General features: G+C 46.9%; 1 protein-coding gene across 1 annotated transcript in view; it reads left to right on the top strand.

Annotated features, from left to right (window-relative positions):
* The window catches only part of LOC140430804 (cyclic nucleotide-gated channel beta-1-like), a 332,757-nt gene that overhangs the window by 131,496 nt on the left and 181,898 nt on the right, over nucleotides 1–19,363 (top strand). Inside the window, exons 21-22 of the mRNA XM_072518510.1 lie at nucleotides 5,873–5,926; nucleotides 7,322–7,375. Of these exons, the coding sequence (XP_072374611.1) occupies nucleotides 5,873–5,926; nucleotides 7,322–7,375 (108 nt within the window). The remainder of the gene's footprint in view (nucleotides 1–5,872; nucleotides 5,927–7,321; nucleotides 7,376–19,363) is intronic.

Genomic DNA, 19,363 nt, shown 5'->3' on the forward strand with positions numbered 1-19,363 from the left:
AGATGTGCAGGTTAGGTGGGTTGGCCATGCTCAATTGCCCCCAAGTGTCCAAAGGTTAGGTGGGATTACATGAATTAGGCCTAAGTAGAGTGTTCTTTCAGAGGGTCAGTGCAGATACAATGGACCAACAGGCCTCCTTCTGCACTGTAGGGATTCTATGATTCTATGGTGGATTGGTTACACCTAGGCAGGACTGGGACTGATGGCCTTGGGGGGATATTTGCTCGAGCGGTTGGGGAGTGTTCAAAATAATGTGGCGGGGGGTAGGTACCTATGTATGGATTCAGAGCAGGGGGAATCAAGAACAAGGGAAAAACACTGCAAGGACAATAAGAAAAGTGATGGGCAGAGAAACCAAGGGCCAGTATCAGCATACAACACTGAAAAAAATAGTAGGGACATTATAGAAACACACATAGAAAATAGAAGCCGGAGGAGGCCATTCGGCCCTTTCAGCTTGTTCCACCATTCATTATGATCATGGCTGATCATCAAGTTCAATACCCTGATCCCGCCTTCACCCCCTTATCCCTTGTTCCCTTTAGCCCCAAGAGCTATATCTAATTCCTTCTTGAAATTACACAACTTTTTGGCCTCAACTACTTTCTGTGGTAGCGAATTCCACAGATTCACCACTCTCTGGTTGAAGAAATTTCTCCTCACCTCTGTCCTAAAAGATTAACCCCTTATCTTCAAACTATGACCCCTATTTCTGGATTCCCCCACCATCGGGAACATTCTTTCTGAATCTATCCTGTCTAACGTTGCTGGAATTTTGTTTCTATGAGATCCACTCTCACTCTTCTAAACGCCAATTAATATAATCCTAACTGACTTAGCCTCTCCTCATAGACAGTCCCATCATCTCAGGAATCAACCTGGTAAACTTTCGCTGCACCTCCTCCATAGCAAGAACAACCTTCCTCAGATAAGGACAACAAAACTGCACACAATACTCAGGTGTGGCCTCACCAATGCCCTATACAATTGCAGTAAAACATCTCTATTCCTATACTCCTATATTTATCGACCTTGGTGAAGAGGTCTTGGGGATTAAGATCGGGAGGGTTCTGAAAAGGAGAATTGGGCAGCACGTTCATTTTTATTGTCCGTACTCTTCACCTTCACGCCAGGGAGAGTGGGAGTGAGTCCCACCTCCACAGGTGTCTCTTTACCACTTCCACTAGGCTCGACAAGTTCCACTTATGGATCCATGTCCAGTTGTGGACTATCTGGATCTCCAGGTATCGGAACTTGGTTTGAACCAGTTTGAACGGCAGCCTCCCCAGCTCCGGTTCTCCTCCTGGGGGTTCACGGGAAGATTTGGCTCTTACTCAGGTTAAGTTTGTAACCCGAGAAGGCTCTGAATACCCTTAAGAGTTCTATTATTCCTTGCTTGCTGGCGAGGGGGTTTGTGGTATATAGAGGAGCAGGTCATCCACATAGCGTGAGACTCTGCTCTTTGTTTCCCCTTTGGATGCCTTTCCACCCCTTTGACGACCTGAGGGTGATATCCAATGGCTCGATTGCCAGGGCGAATAGCAGTGGGGACACTGGTCTTCTCTGCATCATGCATCTGTACAGCCAGAAGTATTTGGAACTGGTGGTGTTTGCCCATATGCTTGCCATGGGAGCATTGTACAGTAGTTCCACCCACGAGGTGAACCCTGGCCCAAACTGAACAGTTCCAGCACCTCAATGAGGTACCTCCATTCAACTCTGTCAAAGGCCTTCTCTGCATTTAGGGAGATGATCACTTCTGGTATCTCCTCCTCGGGTGGAGTCATAATCATGTTCAGCAGGCATTGGATGTTCGCCATTAGCAGTCTGTCCTTGACAAACCCCATCTGATTTTCGCGACTACCTCTGGCATGCAACTCGCCAGAGCCTTCGGCAGGACTTTGACATCCGTGTTCAGGAGTGAGATGGGTCTGTGTGACCCGCACTCCGTCGGGCCCTTGTCCTTTTTTGGGATCAACAATATCAAGGCCTGTGCCAGCGTGGATGGCAGGGCCCCTCTCGACAGCGAATCATTGAACACCTCCTGCAAGTGCGGGGCCAGTGCTGCCACAAACGTTTTAAACAAGTTCACCTGGAATCCGTCTGGACCCGGTGCCTTCCTCGACTGCATGGAGTTGATGCTCTCCATAACTTCCCCCAATCCTAGCAGTGGTTCCAGTCCCTGTATTTTTTCCTACCCCATTGCTGCTATGTCCAACCTGTCGGGAATCCGTTTCATCATCGAGTCCCCTTTTGGGGGTTCGGAGGCGTACAGTCCCCGGCAGAATGTCGCAAGGCCTCATTGATCTTATTTGGTGCTGTGACTAGTCTGCCGTTTCTGTCCCTCATCTCTCTCATGGCTGCCTGCGTTCTGAACTGGTATGCCAGGGCGGCTGGCCTTGTCTCCATGTTCATTATAGGTTCCCCATGTCTGGTGGAGTTGGTTCACAGCTTTCACAGTGGAGAGCAGGTCAAATTCCATTTTTAGTTTTTCCTTTCCACCAGCATCTCCACGGTTGGCCATTGGAGTACCGCTGATCCACTTCCAATATGGAGTCAATCAGCCGTTGCCTTTCTGTCTTTGAGAGCTCTGTATGCTACCATTTCCCCTCTTATCGTTGCCTTCACAACCTCCCAGAATGGTGAGACCTCCCCATTCTGGTTACAGTTTACATATCTGTCAATGGCGTGTGACATTTTTTCGCAAAACAACTCCATGCGGGGCGCTGGACTTGACCCGTCTCGAACCTCACGCCCATGTAGTGTGGTGCATGGTGCGAGATTACTATTGTGGAGTATTCCGCCCCTACCACCTCTGGAAGCGCCAATTTACCCACCACAAAGAAGTCGATACAAGACTGGACTTTGTGAACGTGGGAGAAGAAGGCGAACTCCTTCTCCCTCGGATGGTTGAACCTCCACGGGTCCACCCCCACCCCCAATTTGCTCCATACAGGTGTTCAGTTCCTTCGCTATTCCAGATTTTATTCCCCGATCTGGGGCTAGACTTGTCCGTCGATGGGTCCTGTACACAGTTGAAATCGTCCCCCATGACGAGCTGGTGGGAGTTAAGGTTGGGAAACTCCATCATTGTTTTTTTTATTTACTGTTTTACAGTAAATATATACTGGGTGTCGTCCCAGTATATATTTACAGCGTATATATTTACAAGAACCACCGGTGTCCCTTCCAGGATCCCGCTAACCATCACGTATCGTCCCCTGGGTCTGTCACCGTTTTTGTCGCTGTAAAGGCTGTCCTTTTGTTGAACAGTATGGACACCCCCCTCATCCTCCTGTCAAAACACGCCTGGTACATCTGTCCCACCTACTTTTCCTGACCCTCAGTCGGTCCTTATCACTCAGGTGTGTCTCCTGAAGGAAGATTATGTCGATCTTCAGTCTTTTTAGATGGGCGAAGACTCTAGATCTTTTCACCAGCCCATTAAATCCCCTCACGTCCCTGGTGCCTATACTGATGAGAGGTTTCTGTTCCCCCCCTGTGGGGTCAGCCATACAGAGCAGGTGGGCGTGCCCCTGCACTCCAGAGGTTCCCATTGTTCGTGGGCCATCCATGATGGCCACCATTGCCTTCCCCTTTCCAGCCGTCTCCATGTGCGACCCATTGTAACTAACATTCTACCCTCCCCTTCCCTCTCCCCACCTAATCCTCGATCCCCCCAAGCCCATCTTCCCTTAAAGTCCCTTATACCCTTCCCCCAGACCCTTTCGCCTCCCCCTTGCTTCCCCTGGATTGCTATTTTTCCCCCCTTCTGCCAACCGCTCCCTACCTTTCGGGAGATGTGCTGCCCTCCCCCATCTTTTTACTCCCGTACACCAACATGCTCACGACTGTTGCAGCTCCCCCTGGAGCAGATCTTTTTCTACTCAGCCTGTTTGGTCTCCCCTGCACCCCCTTCTGATCTCTACGTACAGTTACCCTCTTCCCCCCACTTAGATCATGTAGGTTTAAGGAACAAAATGAAAGCAAAAGTTAAGACTTCCTGATTGTTCCTTATTGTTGCTTTCCAAGTTCATTCTTTCGAACAAATTCATTCACTTCCTCTAGCATGTTAAAGTAGAATTCTTTGCCTTTGAACGTGACCAATAGTCTTGTCGGGAACAACATGTCAAACATATGTTCCTTTTAAATAGAGCAGCTTTGGCCCTGTTAAACGCACTGAGCACTTGCTCAGGTCGGCTTGGTAGATGCCGATAGTGTTTCCTTCCCACCTACATAACTGCGTACTCCTCGTCCAGTTAAGAACCCGCTCCTTGTCCTGAAACTTATGCCATTTTGTGATTATCACCCATCGTGGTTCTCCTGTTTTGGGCTTTTGCCGGAGTGACCTGTGGGCACGGTCCACCTCTGGGGGTTTTGGTGAAGCCTTCCTCTCCAACCAGTTTCCCGAGCATCCTTGCGACGTATTCCGTCAGGTTCCTGCCCTCTGAGCCCTCTGGAAGCCTGACAATTCTCAGGTTCTATTGGCGGGACCTGTTCTCGTGATCATTGACTTTACCCTTGAGCATTTCTGGTCATTAACAACCTTGCTACCTCGACCTCGAGCAAGACAATCCACTCACCCTGGTCAGTGGCCGCTTTCTTCAGGTCCCTCACCATCGTTTCCTGGGCCTTTAGTCTCCGCTCAGTTCTGTCTTTCACTGCCTTTATGGGGACCAGTCCGGTTTCTATTGCCGACCTCAGGCCGACAGAAGGTCCTCTTTTATTGAGTCTGCATACAAGAGCGAGACAGCTAGACTCGCTTTAATGTATCGAGGTACACCAGGCTTTGGGCTCTATCCCCTTCACCTCGGAGACTTCAGGTGAGTGCTGTTCAGCACTGGCCTCCACAAACGGGAATCAGACGGAACACATTTGTAGCGGTCTCGCAGGGTACCCTGGTGCCACCTGGGCACCCTGACACTACCAGTCTGGCACCCTGGTAGTGCCACCTGCATGCCAGCCTGACACTCCCAAGGTGCCCAGGTGGCACTGGGTGCCAGGTTGGCAATGCCAAGGTGCCAAGCTGTAATTTCTTCTGTGCTGCGATCGGGCTGGGAGTGCCCTGTGGCCCTGCGGCTAACCGTGGGTGTCGGGGGGGTGGGGGCATTGGGGGAGCTGGGGACCCTCCTATGGTGCGTTGTGACTTGGGGGGAGATGTGGGGTCGTGTCGGGGGGCCTCAGAGATCGGGCATCCCGACCTCTCGCTGCACTGAGGAGTTCTGGCGAGCGGAGCTCCTTAGTGTACAAAATTGGGTTATGTGCGACCTCGGCCGCACGTTCGCCGCTGAAGTCTCTTATTTAACGCAAGTGCCGTTGTATAGCCATGTGTTTCCCAGCACTGCGGGCATGGGAAACACGCGGCTAAACGCGTTCTCTAAGGGACTTTGTTCTCATTTAAATGGATCGCGCCCAACGTGTGTACTTGGGTAGGTTTATAAAGACGGAAAATTTGCTGCTGTTTATTCCTTTTAGGTTTACCTATCAACCAGGGATGGAACGTGAAGAAACCAAGAGTAGTGAGGATCTGCCACCAGCAGAGTGAGTTCTTCACCTTCCTTCCTGAGAGAGGGGATGACAGAGGGTGGAAATGGGAGAGTGTGAGGGAGAATGCGATAACTGCTTCATGTTGACCAGAGTATGGTCACTGACCGCTGTTAAATCCTTTTCCTGCTGGATGCAACACCTACTATTAGCTTTGAAATTAGGGAGGCTTCATGTTGAGTCCCAAAAGTCCACCCAGGTTGATGACTGAGGTTCCCAATGAAAAGACCCTGGCACTCACGTCAGAATTCACACTCACTATCCCCATCATGAAGTAGAGTTAAAAGAAAATATGCAAATATTTATTTCTCTTTGCTTCCTCCATCAGACCGGTGCAGATATGTGAAGAAGCTAAGACCGATGAGGATCTACCAGCAGCAGCGTGAGTCCTTCACCTTTCTTCTTAGGGAGGGGATGAGGAAGAGAGGGGTCTATGAGCTGGCATAGAGAGTGAATGTCAGGAAAATAAGGAATTGAATGTCTGGAATGAGGAAAGAAGGGAAATCTGAATATCCTACATGAGTGGAAAAGAGGGAGAGAAGCAGAGTGAGAAAGGAGGGAAGAACAAATGAGAGAGTTGAAATGAGGAAGGCCGTCAGTGAAAAGTGAGTACGTGTGTTGAGACGATCTAACTGCAAAGGAGTAGATTAAGATACTTTATAACACGCTTTAGTTATTTTTCCAAGTCTCCAACCCTTCCAAGTACTGACTCACATGTGGAATGCATTGTAAACCTGCGGGCAGCACACCTGTAATCATGTGGTCAATGCAGCATAGCTGAGATCAACAATCAACCCTTTTGTATGCACATGCATCTATAATATCATCAATTTACCTGGGTGGCACGGTGGCACAGTGGATAGCACAGTTGCTTCACAGCGCCAGGGTCCCAGGTTCAATTCCTGCTTGGGCCACTGCGTGGAGTCTGCACGTTCTCCCGTGTCTGAGTGGGTTTCCTCCGGGTGCTCCGGTTTCTTCCCATAAGTGCCGAAATTTGGTGAATTGGCCATTCTGAATTCTTCTTCTGAATAGCTGAACAGGTGGCGGAGTGTGGCGACTCGGGGGTTTTCACAGTAACTTCATTGCAGTGTTAATGTAAGCCTACATGTAACAATAATAAAGATTATTATTATGTATAAATGCACAACACTTGCTCCTTTGTAATGTAATGCATGTGAATGTGTGACACAGATTGTTTGAGTGTGCACATGCATCACTAAAGTAAAGTCACCATAGTCCAAGTGACCATTGGCTGCTTTCCCCTTTGAGGGGGAGAGCTGATCGGTGGTGATTTAACTTGAGGATCTCAGGCAAAGGGCAAGGTTTAGAAGGAGGGACCTTTTTTGAATAGCCTCAGCTGGATTGAACCCGTGCCATTGACCTCGCTTTGCTTCACAAATCAGCTGTCCAGCCAACTAAGCTGAACCAGCCCCCTTGCAGCACTACATGCAGACACGCACACATTCACACATGGTGTTTGTGAGGCGAGAGAGAATAGCTTCCTCTGCTTGAACCAGCCCCCTTGCAGCACTACATGCAGACACGCACACATTCACACATGGTGTTTGTGAGGCGAGAGAGAATAGCTTCCTCTGCTTGCAAAGTGAAAAAAAAAATCTAAATTGCCTTCGGTTTATAATGGTTTCAGTGAAGTAGTTTTCCTTAGCTTTGCAGAAGTAAATACACCCCACAGTGAATAACCACTGACTGTGTCTGGGTGTAATGTTATATGGTCAGCTGGTGCGCTGCTGTTCATGTCCATTTGTTTTGACTTCAGGCCATCCCTGGTGTGTGAAGAAACCAAAAACAATGAGGAAGAACCACCCACAGAGTGAGTCTTTCAATTCCTACCAGGGAGGATGTCGGGGAGTGGGTGAGATAAAACATGAGGGCCAAGTGCCCAAGTGAGAGATGGACTGAATGATTATGGGAGGGGAAAGATTATGGGAGGGGAAAATGTAGAAATTTGCAACTGGAGAACTGAGGGAATGGGAAAATTTGAGGTGGAGAAAGCATAAATGTAAAGTGAGCAAGTGTTGAGGAGAGAAGCTAAGGGAGTCAAAAGGGGACATTGAGTGAATGCCTTAATGACAATGTGACAACAGATGGGGGTGTTTTGATGAAAGAAGGTATTTGTATGTTTAAATCTAACTCTGAAGTCGAGTGAACGGATCAAACTCAGAACCAAAGGACAATTGAAATAGATTTGGCCATAATGATGACTTTCAGGGCACTATTTCAGGGCACTATTTCAGGGCACTATCAGGTCAGTCTAGGATCCATACCCATTGTACCAACTTTTCAACTGTATTATTTCCATTACTAATTCTCAACACAGAAGATCACATTCAATTTTCTAATGATCCTTGCTCAGTTACACATTGAACAAGGGTGGCGATCGTGTATTTTGTTTTATCTGAAGAATCTGTCTACCCACTGTGTATTGTTATTTTTGTGGCTGACCGCTCTGATGATTGAACTCATGTCCCACTTTGCTTTCATTATGTTATGAAATGCTCCAGCTCCTTTGGCTGGCTTACATTGGGCAATCAGGAGACTGCCAGCCTTTGGCTTCTATCATGTGGGCTGAGGGAGAGTGCACTCCTGAAATGCATGTTGCTACCAATTGACCAAAATCCCCTCCACAATGATTAACACCTGAATGTAGCAGGGTTTTGGGCCATAGCTATGAGATTTTAAGCAGCATCTCTGAATTGGTGACATGGAGCCCCCAAAAAAGCAGAATGCTTGTTTTTCTTCATAATTAATTATCTAGCTGTAAAATTACTAGTGGGGGGGGGGGTCAAACCGAAGAAACAGAGTCCGTTCTGGGCAGGTATCGAGGGGTTGTTCCCAGCATTATCCTGCTATCTGACAGCACTCTGTTTTCTTTTCGGGCCTCAACGGGGAATACCCCGCCGAGGTCGCACTTTGCCGCATTTCCAGCACTGAGGTGCTCCGACGAGCAGAGCCCCTCAGTGCAGGAAGAGATCCCCGGACATGAACCCTGGACCCGCCCCAATTCCCCAACTCACCTCTTGGGGGTCCTTGATCCCCGCCACAGCCCCCCCTCCCCCCGCCGATTCCGTAGCACATACCGGCAGGGCACCCATGGGCCAGATCCCAGCACAGGCAAAATATCAGCTTGACACCTTGGCATTGCCAGCCTGGCACCCTGGCAGTGCCCTTGCCAGTCTGGCAATGCCACCTGGGTGCCCTGGCAGTGTCAGGCTGGCACTCAGGTGGAACTGCCAGGGTGCCCAGGTGGCACTGCCAGGGTGCCCAGGTGGCACTGCCAAGATGCCTGGGTGGCACCAGCAGTGGAGGGTGCTAGCCTGGCCAGAGGCGGACCACCCAGGGGCCTTTGATCGCTTGGGAGACCCCCCCAAGTGTCGTTTCACCTGGTCCTCATTTGTGGGGACCAGTGCATCTGGCTGAGGTCTCCTCGGCAAGGCCGATTGATGCCGGGTGCCAGTTAGATCTGGCGACAGCATAGCTAAGTGAGCTTTTAAGCTCCTTTAACTATGCAAGTCTAGGTTCTGCCCATTGTGGGCAGGATTCAGATCGCAGCATCGCACATGATCCCGGGATTAATGACCACCGGGAATCCTGGATCTACCAGCCGCATTCCATCCTGATTCCGGCAGGACGTGTCTGGTAAATCGCCCTCAGAATCTGTGAAATGTGTGATTCAAGGAGTGTGATTTTGTAAATACGCCACTAAATACAGGAAAAACGCACCCTCTTGATTTTTGTTGCAAGAAAATTGTTACCTTAATTGTCACATAGATTCTAGCAGAGTGAAGAGGTTCATTTCCTTCTCATTCGGCTGAAGAGATGGTGTCAGGGGAGGGTTTCAGATTCTTGGGGCATTGGGACCAGTTCTAGGAAGGTGGGACCTGTACAAACTGGACAGATTACACCTGGTCAGGACTAGGACTGATGTCCTAGGGGTGCTATTTGCTAGAGCAGTTGGGGAGGGTTTAAACTAATATGCCAGGGGGATGGGAATATATGCAAGGAGCCAGAAAAAGTAGGAGCAAGGACAAAAACAAAAGGTAGGGAGCAGCACGGTGGCGCAGTGGTAGCACTTCAGTCTCACGGCGCTGAGGTCCCAGATCCCGGCTCTGGGTCACTGTCCGTGTGGAGTTTGCACATTCTCCCTGTGTTTGTGTGGGTTTCGCCCCCACAACCCAAAGATGTGCAAAGTAGGTGGATTAAACATGCTAAATTGCCCCTTAATTGGAAAAAATGAATTGGGTATTCTAAATTTATTTTTAAAAAGGTAGAAAAGTGAATCAGAAAAGTGATAGGTGGAGAAACCAAGAGCAAAATTCAAACAGGGCGAAAGAGAAAAATATTGGGAGCAAGACAAACAATGTGAAAAAGACAAACTTAAAGGCTCCTTAACGCATGCAGCATTTGCAATAAAGTGGGCGAACTAATCGCGCAGATAGATATAAATGGGTATAATATAATTGGGATTACAGAGACATGGCTACAGGGTGACCAGGGATGGGAACTGAATGTCCCAGGGTTTTCAGTATTTGGGAAGGACAGACATGAAAAAAAAGGTGGTGGTGTGGCACTGCTGGTTAAAGAGGAAATTAACACAGTAGTGAGAAAGGATTAGCTCTGACAATGTGGAGTCTGTATGGTTGAGAAATACCAAGGGGCAAAAAACATTAGTGGGTGTCACCAAACTGCAGTGGTGAGGTTGGGAATGGCATTAAACACAAAATTAAAGTTGCATATAATAAAGTGTTAAGTAATGGGTTAAGAGACATTGCAATTAGTTGTCTCATTTATATTAAGTATCCATTAATTGACACTGATATGTGAAGGGGCTTCAGGTGGCCTCTGGCAGGTTAAGAGTTTTGTGCCAAGGCTGTTGGAATGAAATAAATGTGTGTTTGTGAAAAAGGAACAGAACTTTAGACTCTTCATATCACAGCAACTAAAACGCCTAACAATTGGTAGCAGAGGATGGTTGCTGTGTAAATGTGAAGGGTTGAAAGATACAACTTTTCCAGATCAAACCAAGGAGTGAGTGAGAAAAGAAGAAAAAAAAAGGGATATATGAACCGAGGATAAAGATGGCTGGATATGACTATCCTCCCTTATTTTCTGAAAGGGAATCGTACGACCAATGGAGAAGTGCAGTAGTTATGTGGACTAAGGTAACTGCTTTGGGAAAGAGAAAACAAGGTATGGCATTGGCTCTTTCTCTACCATATGGCAATAAAATCCGAAACAAAGTGTTTTCTGAGCTGGAATTGGAAGAGTTAGCCTCAGAAGAAGGTCTGGAGACTTTATTACATTATATGGATAAGATTTATAAGAAAGATGACTTGTTAAGTGCGTCTGAAGCATGGTCGGATTTTGCTAAGTTCCGGAAAATGGAGAATATCTCCATGGAAGACTATATAATGAAATTTGGCAGACTGTATAAAAGGCTACAGAAACACAACCTGGAATTTCCACAGTCTGTGTTGGCCTTTAAATTACTTGACTGTGCTAGAGTGAGCAACATGGATAGGCTCCTGGTTTTGACAGGAGTTCAGTTTACTGATAAGGATACCTTATTCGAACAGATGACAAAAGCTTTACAAACGTTTCTGGGGAATCATTCGATTCCGAGAGCTCTGATGACCCAAATAGGTCAGCCTGCAATAAGGCAGAATATGGAAGATACACTACTAACAGGATGGCAAATTTGTATGGCTACGAACAGGACTCAAGACTATAGAAGGAGACTGAGACAAGGAAATTATGAAGACAGACACCCAGTTAGAACCTACATTACGAAGATGAACCCCAGAAATGCACGGGGCATGATAAATCGATGTTTTTGATGTGACTCTCAATACCATTATGCTTTCAACTGTCCAACTCGTTATGATAGAGTGTTTGAAGCGACACATGACATGGAAGAGTCAGAAGAGGAAAAAGTTAGTGACCAGAAAGAAGGCATTGTCCTACTGACAAGCAGTTTTACGCCGGTAGTGAGGGTGTTGGTTGCAGATTCCTTCAACTGTGCTGTATTGGACAGTGGCTGCACATCTATTGTGTGTGGAATTGGCTGGTTAAAATGTTACCTGGACTCTTTGAATGCTGAAAATCGTAACAAGGTTAAGGAATTTGAAAGTTTCACAAGTTTCAGGATTGGGGATGATAATACTCTGAAGTCGCTGAAAAGAGTGGTGATCCATTGCAATATTGCCGGAGTGAATCATTTCATTAGCACGGATGTTGTATCAAGTGAGATACCTTTGCTTCTGAGCAGACCATCGATGAAGAAAGCACCCATGAAACTGGATATGGAACAGGATAAGGCAACAGTTCTTGGAAAGACGGTGGACTTACTATTTACACACTCGGGACACTATTGTATTCCATTACTGACAAATAATATTTAAAGGAGATTGGTTAAGGGTGTGTTAATAGCAGTTGAAAATGGGACTTTAGCTGATAAAAAGCTTGTGGTATTAAAACTGCATAGGCAATTTGCACATCCGTCTCCTCGGAGGTTGAAAAATTTATTAAAGGATGCAGAGGTAAGGGATGACGACTATACTAAACTGATAGAACAGGTTAGTGGTGGCTGTGAAGTTTGTAGGAAGTACAGAAGGACACCAGCATGACCGATAGTAACCCTACCTTTGGCCAGGGATTTTAATGACATTGTGGCCATGGACCTTAAGGTCTGGGATAAAGCAAATAATATATTTATTTTTCATTTTGTAGATTTAGCAACTAGATTTAGTCAATCAACGATTGTACGAAGTAAAGAAAAGACAGTAATTCTGGATCGAATCGTGGAAAAATGGATAGGGACAGGAATGGGTCCACCAGCAAAATTCCTTACGGACAATGGGGGAGAATTTGCTAATGATGAGGTTAGGGATATGTGTGAAAACATGAATATCAGAGTTATGAATACGGCTGCAGAAAGCCCATTTAGTAATGGTGTCTGTGAAAGAAATCATGCTGTCATCGATGACATGCTTCAGAAAATTTTGGCAAATTGCAGGCTAAATTCAGCTTTAGCAAAGACAGTACATGCAAAGAATTCATTGCAGATGGTTGGGGGCTGTAGTCCTTATCAATTAGTGTTTGGTAGAAATCCTAAAATTCCGTCCATTTTGGATGACCAGTCTCCAGCTTGGGAGGGGACTACAATTAGCTCTGGTTTTGCTGAACATTTAAATGCATTACAGAGCAGTAGAAAAGCTTTTTTGTAAGCAGAAATCTCTGAAAGAATTCGCATAGCTTTAAGACATAACGTACGGCCATCAGATTCCGTTTTTCAGCAAGGAGGCATGGGTATACTATAAGAGAGACAATTATAATGAATGGAAAGGCCCAGGGAAGATCATAGGCATAGGTGGCAAAACAATTATTTTGCAACATGGTAATCAAATTGTTAGGTTACATTCATCAAGGATAATGGGTACAGATTACAAATGTTCAAATTAGACAGAGCAGACAGACATGGCGAGGAACCAGAATCGATGTTGTGGCCATTTCGGAGACATGGATAGAGCAGGGACAGGAATGGATGTTGCAGGTTCCGATGTTTAGGTGTTTTAGTAAGCTCAGAGAAGGAGGCAAAAGAGGGGGAGGTGTGGCGCTGCTAGTCAAGAGCAGTATTACGGTGGCGGAGAGGATGCTAGATGGGGACTCTTCTTCCGAGGTAGTATGGGCTGAAGTTAGAAACAGGAAAGGAGAGGTCACCCTGTTGGGAGTTTTTTATAGGCCTCCTAATAGTTCTAGGGATGTAGAGGAAAGGATGGCGAAGATGATTCTGGATATGAGCGAAAGTAACAGGGTAGTTATTATGGGAGACTTTAACTTTCCAAATATTGACTGGAAAAGATATAGTTCGAGTACAATAGATGGGTCGTTTTTTGTACAGTGTGTGCAGGAGGGTTTCCTGAAACAATATGTTGACAGGCCAACAAGAGGCGAGGCCACGTTGGATTTGGTTTTGGGTAATGAACCAGGCCAGGTGTTGGATTTGGAGGTAGGAGAGCACTTTGGGGACAGTGACCACAATTCGGTGACGTTTACGTTAATGATGGAAAGGGATAAGTATACACCGCAGGGCAAGAGTTATAGCTGGGGGAAGGGCAATTATGATGCCATTAGACGTGACTTGGGGGGGATAAGGTGGAGAAGTAGGCTGCAAGTGTTGGGCACACTGGATAAGTGGGGCTTGTTCAAGGATCAGCTACTGCGTGTTCTTGATAAGTATGTACCGGTCAGACAGGGAGGAAGGCGTCGAGCGAGGGAACCGTGGTTTACCAAGGAAGTGGAATCTCTTGTTAAGAGGAAGAAGGAGGCCTATGTGAAGATGAAGTGTGAAGTTTCGGTTGGGGCGATGGATAGTTACAAGGTAGCGAGGAAGGATCTAAAGAGAGAGCTAAGACGAGCAAGGGGGGGACATGAGAAGTATTTGGCAGGAAGGATCAAGGAAAACCCAAAAGCTTTCTATAGGTATGTCAGGAATAAGCGAATGACTAGGGAAAGAGTAGGACCAGTCAAGGACAGGGATGGGAAATTGTGTGTGGAGTCTGAAGAGATAGGCGAGATACTAAATGAATATTTTTCGTCAGTATTCACTCAGGAAAAAGATAATGTTGTGGAGGAGAATGCTGAGCCCCAGGCTAATAGAATAGATGGCATTGAGGTACGTAGGGAAGAGGTGTTGGCAATTCTGGACAGGCTGAAAATAGATAAGTCCCCGGGACCTGATGGGATTTATCCTAGGATTCTCTGGGAGGCCAGGGAAGAGATTGCTGGACCTTTGGCTTTGATTTTTATGTCATCATTGGCTACAGGAATAGTGCCAGAGGACTGGAGGACAGCAAATGTGGTCCCTTTGTTCAAAAAGGGGAGCAGAGACAACCCCGGCAACTATAGACCGGTGAGCCTCACGTCTGTAGTTGGTAAAGTCTTGGAGGGGATTATAAGAGACAAGATTTATAATCATCTAGATAGGAATAATATGATCAGGGATAGTCAGCATGGCTTTGTGAAGGGTAGGTCATGCCTCACAAACCTTATTGAGTTCTTTGAGAAGATGACTGAACAGGTAGACGAGGGTAGAGCAGTTGATGTGGTGTATATGGATTTCAGCAAAGCATTTGATAAGGTTCCCCACGGTAGGCTATTGCAAAAAATACGGAGGCTGGGGATTGAGGGTGATTTAGAGATGTGGATCAGAAATTGGCTAGCTGAAAGAAGACAGAGGGTGGTGGTTGATGGGAAATGTTCAGAATGGAGTACAGTCACAAGTGGAGTACCACAAGGATTTGTTCTGGGGCCGTTGCTGTTTGTCATTTTTATCAATGACCTAGAGGAAGGCGTAGAAGGGTGGGTGAGTAAATTTGCAGACGATATTAAAGTCGGTGGTGTGGTCGATAGTGTGGAAGGATGTAGCAGGTTACAGAGGGATATAGATAAGCTGCAGAGCTGGGCTGAGAGGTGGCAAATGGAGTTTAATGTAGAGAAGTGTGAGGTGATTCACTTTGGAAGGAATAACAGGAATGCGGAATATTTGGCTAATGGTAAAGTTCTTGAAAGTGTGGATGAGCAGAGGGATCTAGGTGTCCCTGTACATAGATCCCTGAAAGTTGCCACCCAGGTTGATAGGGTTGTGAAGAAGGCCTATGGAGTGTTGGCCTTTATTGGTAGAGGGATTGAGTTCCGGAGTCGGGAGGTCATGTTGCAGCTATACAGAACTCTGGTACGGCCGCATTTGGAGTATTGCGTACAGTTCTGGTCACCGCATTATAGGAAGGACGTGGAGGCTTTGGAGCGGGTGCAGAGGAGATTTACCAGGATGTTGCCTGGTATGGAGGGAAAATCTTATGAGGAAAGGCTGATGGACTTGAGGTTGTTTCGTTGGAGAGAAGAAGGTTAAGAGGAGACTTAATAGAGGCATACAAAATGATCAGGGGGTTGGATAGGGTGGACAGTGAGAGCCTTCTCCCGCGGATGGATATGGCTGGCACGAGGGGACATAACTTTAAACTGAGGGGTAATAGATATAGGACAGAGGTCAGAGGTAGGTTCTTTACGCAAAGAGTAGTGAGGCCGTGGAATGCCCTACCTGCTACAGTAGTGAACTCGCCAACATTGAGGGCATTTAAAAGTTTATTGGATAAACATATGGATGATGATGGCATAGTGTAGGTTAGATGGCTTTTGTTTCGGTGCAACATCGTGGGCCGAAGGGCCTGTACTGCGCTGTATTGTTCTATGTTCTATGTTCTATAGAACGAGATATCAGGCGGGAGAGGGGACGTAGTTTATCAAGATCGCGGAAAATGAGTAAGACTACGAATACTAATAGGAGTAGAAGCCCACATGCACGTGAGATTTTGGTGGCTTCAAATAAATTAGATGGAAAAGTTATCAAAGAAGCTAAACAGCAAGAATTGCATAGTTGGAGTGAATTTGGGGTATACACGGAAGTACCGGATAGGGGACAAAGAGCTCTATCCCACAGATGGATTTGCACGGAAAAGGCTCTTCCGGATGGAACGTATAACTCAAAGGCCAGGCTTGTGGCAAGGGGATTTGAAGAAAACTTAGAAGATCAGGATTTATGGGTAGATTCACCTACAGCAGGAAAGGTTATTTTAAAGATCTTCTTGGCTCTATTAGCCACAAAGGCATGGGAATGCAAATCTATAGATATAAAAGCTGCCTTTTTGCAGGGGCATCAGCTCCAGAGAGACATTTTTCTCCGTCCTCCTAAAGAAGCAGCTAACACAGAAGGGGTACTCTGGAAGTTGAACAAATGTGTGTATGGATTAAATGATGCATCTAAAGTCTGGTATTTTCCGGTAAGGTCAGTTTTGCTAAAGTTAGGCTGTTGCCAGTTGAAAGCAGATCCTGCAATGTTTTACTGGCACTATAAAGGAAATCTTTCTGGCATTTTTATGATGCATGGCGATGATTTTTTGTGGGGTGGGACTAGTGATTTTGAAGCTATTGTAATCTCTGGTTTGAGGAAAGCGTTCAGGGTTGGAAGTCAGGATTTCGGTGCTTTAAATATATTGGACTGGATATTGGACAGACTAAGTTAGGGGCAACTTTACATCAGCAATCTTATTTGGAAAGCATCAGCCCAATAGCAATTAGTCATGGCCGAGTTTCACAAAAAGACGCAATGGTTTCAAAGATAGAAAAAGAGCAACTGCAAAGTTTAATTGGGCAACTGATCTGGCGAGATAGACAGACTAGACCGGACGTGAGTTTTGATGTCTTAGAGTTGAGGACAAAAATGAATGATCCCAAAGTGGAAGACATAATAAGAGAAAATAAAGCGTTGGCCGAACTAAAAATGTAGGAGTGTGTTTTGAAGTTCCCGGTTTTAGCTGACCTTAGGCACTTGAAACTCATAGTTTATAGTGATGCGTCTTACGCAAATTTATGTGATGGGGTTTCAAGCGCAGGAGGTTTTATAATTTTCCTTTTGGGGAACAATGGTAAATGCTGCCCGCTTGTGTGGGAAACAAAGAAAATAAGGAGAGTGGTAAAAAGCACTTTGGCTGCTGAGACGCTAAGCCTTGTAGAGGCGGTGGATATGGCCTTTTATATAAGTATGACATTGACAGAAATTTTGGGATTAGGGGATTTGGGTAATATACCTATTGACTGTCACATTGACAATAAATCCCTGTGGGAAAATGTGCACTCTACAAAAAGTGTCAATGAAAAGAGGTTACGGATAGACATCGCAAGTTTGAAGCAGATGTTGGACAGCGGGGAAATAACAAAAATTAAATGGGTCGACAGGAGCTATCAACTGTCAGACTGTTTTACGAAAAGAGGGGCGAGTTCACAGAAACTTTTGGATATTGTTAATGAAGGGCGCTTGTTTCTGTGACTGTTTTTTTTTTCTTTCTCGTCCAAACAAAAAAAAGGGGCGAAATCATGTGTGTTTTTGAGTTTCTTGAAATTTTGTTTTCACCTAATTTTTTTTTTCTCCAAGGAAGGGGAGACTGTTAAGTAATGGGTTAAGAGACATTGCAATTAGTTGTCTCATTTATGTTAAGTATCCATTAATTGACACTGATATGTAAAGGGGCTTCAGGTGGCCTCTGACAGGTGATGTATAGTGAGAGTTTTGTGCAAAGGCTGTTGGATTGAAATAAATGTGTGTTTGTGAAAAAGGAACAGAACTTTAGACTCTTCATATCACAGCAACTAAAACGTCTAACATAAAGGACTATCGGTGATCATGGCTGATTTTAGTCTTCACATAGATTGAGCAAATCAAATTAGCCATAATTCCGTAGAGGAGAATGTGGTAGTCACCACTGATGTATATATTGTATATAGAGGATGTCGGTGTAGGTGCTTTATGGTAAGGCCCTGTACTACAGGTACGGGGGAGTTCCCTGCCTGCTGGGTCCGCTCAGTAGGCGCAGTATAAATATGTGTGCTCCTCGTACAGCAGCCATTTCGCCAGCTGCTGTAGGAGGCCACAAATCTAAGTGTAATAAAGCCTCGATTGAATCCAACTCTCGTCTTTGTGTAATTGATCGTGCATCAATTTATTACACTAAGTTTTCAGAAGATGGACCTCTGCATCAAACCGGATTGCCTGCAGCTGCATCCACAATCAGACAACGCCAAAAAGGACTGTGGCTAGCCTGTTTCGAAGCGTACATCGGGTCTGCACCAGACCCAATTCCAGAAGCTCAGAAGATTCAGATCCTTTACACGTGGCTGGGCTCCAACGTCTTTCCACTTATCCAGGATGCGCCGACCTACGCAGATGCCATGGCGCTACTGAAGAAAAACTACGCTCAGCGGACTAACACGCTCTACGCCAGGCACCACCTCTCCGCTCGTCGTCAACTTCCTGGTGGGTCAGTGGAAGATTTCTGGCGTGCCCTGAGTCCCCTAGTTAGAGACTGTGACTGTCAGGCCGTCTCGGCCATGGAACACATGAACTTGCTCATGAGAGATGCTTTTGTTATGGGGATAGGGTCCGGTTACATCCGCCAGCGCCTCTTAGAAGGAGCCACGCTCGACCTCCCGGAAACCAAAAAGCTAGCGCTCTCGCCTACGGTCGCTTCGCGCAACATCCAGGCCTACATAAAGGACTATCGGTTGTGCCGCGCGGCAGCCAACCAACCCCGGGGGCCCCAAATATTACTTCTGTGGGCAGTCCAAACACCCCTGACAGCGCTGCCCGGCCCGGAGCGCCTTTTGCAAGGCCTGTGGCAAGAAGGGGCACTTCGCTGCGGTGTGCCAGGCCCACTCAGTCGCCGCTATTGTTCCAGCTCCCCCACGTGTGGCCAGTGGGCACCGCCATCTTCCCCTCCCCGGACCACGTGCGGCCGGTGGGCACCACCATCTTGTTCTCCCCAGGATCGTCAGGCGCCGCCATCTCGTTTTCCCCACGACACATGCGGCCCGTGGGCGCCGCCACCTTACCAGGACCCATGCCCCCCGAGCACCTCAGCTGGCCGTGCGCCGCCCGCAACCGACGACGACCAGCCGTGTCTTGCCTCGGTCACTATTAACCAGTCTCGCCCACACAACCTGGCAATGGCTTCTACCAACGTGAAGATCGATGGGCACGGGATCTCCTGACTGCTGGACTCTGGGAGCACCGAGAGCTTCGTCCACCCCGATACCGTAAGGCGCTCCTCCCTCATGGTACACCCCGCTAACCAGAGAATCTCCCTGGCCTCCGGGTCCCACTCCGTGGTGATCCGGGGGTACTGCATCACCACTCTCACTGTCCAGGGCGTGGAGTTCAGCAGCTTCCGCCTCTACGTCCTCCCCAACC

The sequence above is a fragment of the Scyliorhinus torazame genome, chromosome 10, assembly GCF_047496885.1.
Source record: "Scyliorhinus torazame isolate Kashiwa2021f chromosome 10, sScyTor2.1, whole genome shotgun sequence".
Lineage (NCBI taxonomy): Eukaryota > Metazoa > Chordata > Chondrichthyes > Carcharhiniformes > Scyliorhinidae > Scyliorhinus > Scyliorhinus torazame.